We start from the raw sequence: 6,218 nt of genomic DNA on the forward strand, positions 1-6,218 counted from the left end.
CCTTCTGGTTGGGTTCAACAGTCACAGGAACGCACAGGACAGCTTGAGAAGCTCCTATCTTGTAAAATGTACAAGGGTAGCCATCTGCAGTTCTCCCCCTTCAAAATGCTGGACTATGGAGAATCGTTCTTGAAACAACCTGCTATTTTCCTCCTAGAAATTATAATGCGCAGCCATTTGTGGTTAGCACGGATCAACTACAAACACGATAATGTCAGCTTGAGAAGCAGCTCCTGACTTGTAAAATGTATCAGTTCTCCCCTCCAAAATGCTGCGCTATGAAGAATCGTTCTACAAGCTGCTCAGTGCTATGCATTTTCAAGTCCCTCCCAGAATTATAAGCAGTCGTTTGCAGTCTGCATGTATCACCTAAAAGCATCATAATATCCCGTTGGCCTGAAGGATGACATCAAACATGAGTTGCAAGCTTTGTACAAAGAATCTGCTCGCTGCACCAGCCTTCATCAGCTCGTCACATACACAACCTCACAAATCCCATACCTTAGCTTGGCTCCCAAGCTCTTCCAGAAAGGCTCTGCTGGGGAGCCTTGTGGAGCAGTTATGAAAGAGTACGCTGCCTGTGCATTCTCCCATATGCCCAACCCTGCAATCTTCCTTCTGTCCAAGGAATTATAGAATGTACAGGATCGTAACCCCTCAATCTTGTTCAAATACGCCTTGAGAATCGCCAAACAGGAGTAGGCAAGCACCTCCTGATGGTCGGGATCTGCTTGGATCCACCGAAAATGGACTGCTTCTCCCTTCGATAACTCTGCAATCGAGTCCTTCTCTTTACATTCTCCGCAGGAGAGCGCATACCGGCTGCAGTCAATAGTATCGGCCACTGAAGAAATTCTGTGTTGCAAAGAATCAATCTGTGGGGAAAAGCTCATCAGCCGGTTACACGGTACCTGGGCGAAAAGACGCCTAACTAGAAGCAGGCATAGTGGCTCTTACCTCCAAGAACTCGCTCACGCTTTCACTAGATTCCACCATCGGCCTTCCTTTTCGAGTAGCATACACCGCCACCTACACGATGGTACATGCGTTCAGTTAGCGGAGCCCTGCTCGCCTGCTTTGGTCAAGGAGTTAAGTGCAGCGACCACAAATCGAGTTCGAGAAGCACATGCTGTTGCCAAAAGAAAAGCAAAGAAACTTACCCAGTCGCCATTGGTGAGTCCCCTCAGAATTGCGAACTTGAAGGTGCGGGACTTCTCTACAGATCTGATAATGTTGTGTAGTTGGCGTAGTAGATCTTCCATGGAGTAGCCAGGCCGCGGTTTGTAAACACAAATGCAGACGGTAGGAGAGCCGTCGCACAACAAGGGAACTGACATGCTCGTAGTGCTTGACCTGAAATTACTTCTCAGGAGATGCTTGATCTGGATCAGCGAAAGGGGCGAAGGATTTCGGGATACTGCTGCAGAAACCTCACGATATGTAACAGCGATCTGAAGAGAGCTGCGAATTGTGGGAGCCTGTTGGATGGCAAGTCTGGCGTGTTCTTCGAGTGCATTGTCAATTTGTCCTTCAACAACCGGAGCACTGGGCACGCACTTCGAGGCGTAAATATTAACCTATAGGCTGTAGCCATTAAAACACCACGCATGATGGCATCGATAAATTATTTTCATTGGTTTCATCGCCGCGAAAGCTTAATATGATCAGAATACAATTGGAAATCCAGCCGAACGGATTATGCGGGAATCGGGATTTGAATTTTGTAGCAAAGAATAAGCGTTGTAACTTGTAGGCTGTAGCTCGGGCTGTGATCTTGAACGATCACATGCGACGTATTTTTCCAAACATTACGTGAAGATTCAACAGCCGCTGGCGTAGCCGACAGCTGCCGACTCCTGCTTATAATAATTGTTGATGAACTCCGATAGAGTGGCTATCGATAATCGTTGAAATCTTCCCGAGGCAGATTATAGACCGTAGCGTGACAGCAGATGGTGAAACATTATTACACTCAACTTTTCTGGGAAGAATTCAAAAAACCTCCAAGCTCATCAAACTTGAGATACAATTTCATAAACTTAAAGGTTGTGGCATAATTTATAACTACATTTGCAAAAAATTGCAGGTTTTTGTGAGCTCTAATTCTTTTTCTTGACGTCAAAATCGAAATTCTTCCATTCACCCGCCACTAAACCCGGGTTTTTAATGAACACTGGTGAAAATTCACCTCGTGAGTGGAAACACGAGTCAACTGCACCCTCTTAGTGAAGAGCTAGCCATAGTGTGAATGCCCTAGTGGCATAATGTTTACAGAAAACAGTTTGTCCATCAAACTGCAAATCTTCCAAATTCTTGAAGGTTTTTTCACACAAATTCTTTGCTTAAAACATCCCACCATGCATGAATTTCATAATGACCTTGCTTTCCCAATGAAGATTGTTCTCTTGTAAGAAGTTTTCAATTATTAGAAAATGACTCATATACCAGCACTTTTTTATGGAAATAAAATCTTTTTCGCATTTCTACTTCTCATTTGTCAATACAAAACGCTAGGCACTTGTAAACACTCCATTACAAACTCAATCATTATCAAATTCAATCATGGGCCACATCCCACCAAACACTACGACACCATGGGAATGTGGGATAAATTTTTTTAGCATCATGAAAAGTGCAAAACAACACTAGGTGAACATATTTTTAACACTCCAAAAGATGTACATGCCTCACCCTACTCATGAAGGAATGGAAAATCCTATTGGTATTCATGTGTGTGAGTTGAGAAGGCGTGACAAGCACTTTATGTTAAAAAATTTACTTAAGTTGGTCCCACTCGCGTATATTTAGCACTCCCTTAGTAGGCCCAAGGGCTTTTGCTTTCATGAATGTGGTTCTCCACATTTTGGGCACCTTATGTTGTTTTGTACTGGGTCACTCGAGAGAGTCGGATCATGGTTTACATATACCTATATATATACACACACACACATATACATAGAGATAGATAGATAGATAGATAAAGAGTTCAAGAATTGTTAATTTCGCAAAGCTTATGAATACTACTCCACTAAAATGCAAAAAGTTAACAGGGCTTTTGATGTCCATAAGGCCTGCAGAAACCATGTAACTCATATTAAAAATCCAAACATGATGGGTTCTTCTCTGAGGTCATACCAACCCATTGGGGCTTCAAAGCTAACCTTCAGAAAACCTTTTAACTTCAAGGGATACGAGTCTTTATGTCTCATTCCATCATTTATAGATTGTCATCATTTTCAAATAATTTTACATAGTTATTATCCTTAGTCCCCCCCAACTCCAACTCCTTCCTAGCTTCTGTTTCCTTGTTCTTTAATTTAACTAATTACACATCTTCTTCCCAGCTTGAGAAGCATTATTTGTGATAAATGCACTCTCTTATTCATCTAAGAAGCTATAGACAATTGCTTCTTCCACAATTGATCTCGACTTTTACCATGGCCATTTGATCTAGCTTTATAAAACTTATGAATACAAAATTTTCAAAATAGAGCCAAGCCCATCATAATGCTAAGATTGAAAGTAGTCACCATGTTCTAAAGTCTAAGCATAGCCATAAGAGCTCCTTTTAGCTTAAACAACACACAAATTTAAAGTTGCAAACCTTAAGTGCAATAATAAGATCATTTTCATGTTGTAAAACTATGGACTTCCAATGTTCAGAATAGGAGCTCTTATTTGTGCTAACATTCAAGAGATTCCCAGTTGTCCTCATCTAAGTGACTATCAACATCTTTTTGACCATCTCTCATAGCAGTTAACTATCCACAATGGACATGTTCACAATTGTGTGGGAGCATGTTAATGAAGATATTAATAGAGCATGGTTTGTTGGGAGCTATAAATATGAGCTGTGAGAGGTAAAAAGGGTGGAGCATTTTTCTTCCTACCACATATTAGAAACCATTACATGTTAAAGAAATGGTCTAGCAAACACATGTGACTACCAAATGTATCCCACATAGAAAGTGGGTGAACAAGGAGGAAGCGATATGATGCCTTCCAAGAGAGGAGGCCTATATCCCTAGATCCATTTTAGGGGATTGGGTTTTCACATGTTTGGATAAGCAAACTGGGACCCCACATGTGTCCCTGATGACATAACTCATACATTCATTAGCTCTATTTCTAAATGGTATCAAAGAGATCTCTCATTTACAACTCACATGGATACGAGATAGGCAAGTAGAAGAGGTGGTCAATTGATGACATAGAGCAATGGGATGAGCAAAGCATAATGCGCATTGCACCAAATATCATGCTAGAGATATAGCACCAAAGACTTGTAAAGATACTAGGAGAGAGGCAAGGGGTCTCACTTGCGGCTTTCTCACATACACAATGGGGGAATACACACAAAGGTGGAGGCTGAAAATAGTTTTCCTCTTCTTAGTTGTGAAAGCCAAAAGAACTCTAGTACAAAGAAATAGAAGAACCCTATATGTGGGTCTCAAACCAAACTCAGCTAACTAAGGTGGCATACTAACTGAGCCATGAACTAGAGTACATAAGGATAGCTGTCATCCAGCTATTATTCGTGGGCGGTGTACCAACTACATGTACAATTAACAAGTTGGTGACATAAATGCACAATGGTCACCCTGGCATATCACGAGTGGAGCTCGATATCTCAACACTCCCCCTCGAGCTCAATCCCAATTCCTGCACACCAAGTAGGTCTCGGAACTTGCGTAGCTTCTCTGTGCCCAGTGCCTTCGTGAATATGTCAGCTACTTGATCCTCTGTGTTGACATAAACTAGATCAATAAGACCTAGTAAAACCTTCTCCTACACATAGTGATAATGCACCTCAATGTGCTTTGTTCTAGCATGATAGACTGGGTTATTTGCCAAGTGTATACTGCTCATGTTGTCACAATAAATGACAACTGGCCCATCTGTAGATGTACTCTATCCACTCATATCTGCTCATGCAATCTGCCCACTAATAAACTTCTTGGTAAATGGTAAAAGGTCTTATTTAATAGCATGTTATGAGTGTTAAACCACATGTGAGCGAAGGGACTGATAACGATTAGGAACTAGTTAGAAAAATTTGAGCATGGCTTCGATTGGCAACTTGGAGAATGGTCTCTCCTCTAAGGCAATCTAATCTATGCTAAACTATGCTAAACCAACCGTCGAAGCGAAGAAAAGCAATAAATAATTTCTTTTTCTGTGTTCATTTTAATGTGCTGGGGTTTAAGAGGCTCTCGGGGGGGTCACTCATCATATGTAACCCTATCACGTGAGTTCAACAAAAGGGTATTTTTTTTTCTAAAATTTACAGAAATAAATATACCTAAGGGATTATTTAAAATAGTTTTGGAAAAAATTTACAGATTTGTATAGAAAAGGGGTACATTTTATTAATGAAAAATTTATACAGATAAGGGATTTTAGAAATATGCCTTGAACGCACGTGGTATAGAGGGTTTATACATAGTGACCCCCCCGAGAAGAGGCTTAAATATGCAAAAGAAGGGGTTTTGATGTAGAGGCTAAACCTGCATGTGAGAGAAATGAAGAACAAGTATCTATAGAAAAGTTAACATTTTTCAATTTAAAAGATGAATATATATAAAAATATTATCTCACCTTCAAAACAAAACATAAATTCACTCTTTCATAATTTTTTAAAAGTATAATATAAAACATATAAATATATAAAACTCTCTCTTTCCTCTGAACTTTCTCTCTCTCTCTCTCTCTCTCTAGACTCCTAATTCTCTCTGTAGCCAAAGTCAAGACACCTCATTCTCTCTCTTAATCTCTCTCTCTCTCTAACAACTCTTATGTGTTTCCCTCTCTGTCCTCATCCCACTCATTCTCTCTCTTAGTTTATCTCAAGTCTCTCTTTCTCTCCCTCTTCTCTCTCTCTCCCTCTCTATCTCTCTCTTGTTGGGATATCTCAAGGTGTATGCCTCAGGCACACCTTATGTTTCTATGTGTGAGTGCTAGAGGCACAGTTAGGTGCCCACAAGCACAGTTAGGTGGTGGAGAGCCACATAGGATGATTGAGAGAATCTAGGAGCAGATTGAGGAGATAATTGTGGAGCTCTGAGGTCATCAGTGATGTCAGTGACCTTGTATGAGGTGCCTACTTAAGGACCTCACTTTTCTTCATTCCATAAGCAAGTATTCTGATTTTGTGTCCACTCTACTCTTTCCTTTCAGTGTTCCAACATGGTATCAGAGCCATTTGATCCTCCTTGAGC

At 40.8% G+C, this 6,218-nt stretch overlaps 1 protein-coding gene across 1 annotated transcript in view; it reads right to left on the reverse strand.

Annotated features, from left to right (window-relative positions):
* Positions 1-463: 463 nt before the first annotated feature.
* LOC147879796 (uncharacterized) overlaps positions 464-6,218 on the reverse strand; it is a 17,191-nt gene continuing 11,436 nt past the window's right edge. The window contains exons 2-5 of the mRNA XM_087371604.1: positions 1,161-1,528; positions 958-1,029; positions 711-875; positions 464-618 (exon numbers count right to left, since the gene is read on the reverse strand). Of these exons, the coding sequence (XP_087227730.1) occupies positions 487-618; positions 711-875; positions 958-1,029; positions 1,161-1,528 (737 nt within the window). The 3' untranslated portion in view covers positions 464-486. The remainder of the gene's footprint in view (positions 619-710; positions 876-957; positions 1,030-1,160; positions 1,529-6,218) is intronic.

The sequence above is a fragment of the Dipteris shenzhenensis genome, chromosome 33 (assembly GCF_047967505.1).
Source record: "Dipteris shenzhenensis isolate YYH24624 ecotype China chromosome 33, Dip_SZ_1.0, whole genome shotgun sequence".
Classification (NCBI taxonomy): domain Eukaryota; kingdom Viridiplantae; phylum Streptophyta; class Polypodiopsida; order Gleicheniales; family Dipteridaceae; genus Dipteris; species Dipteris shenzhenensis.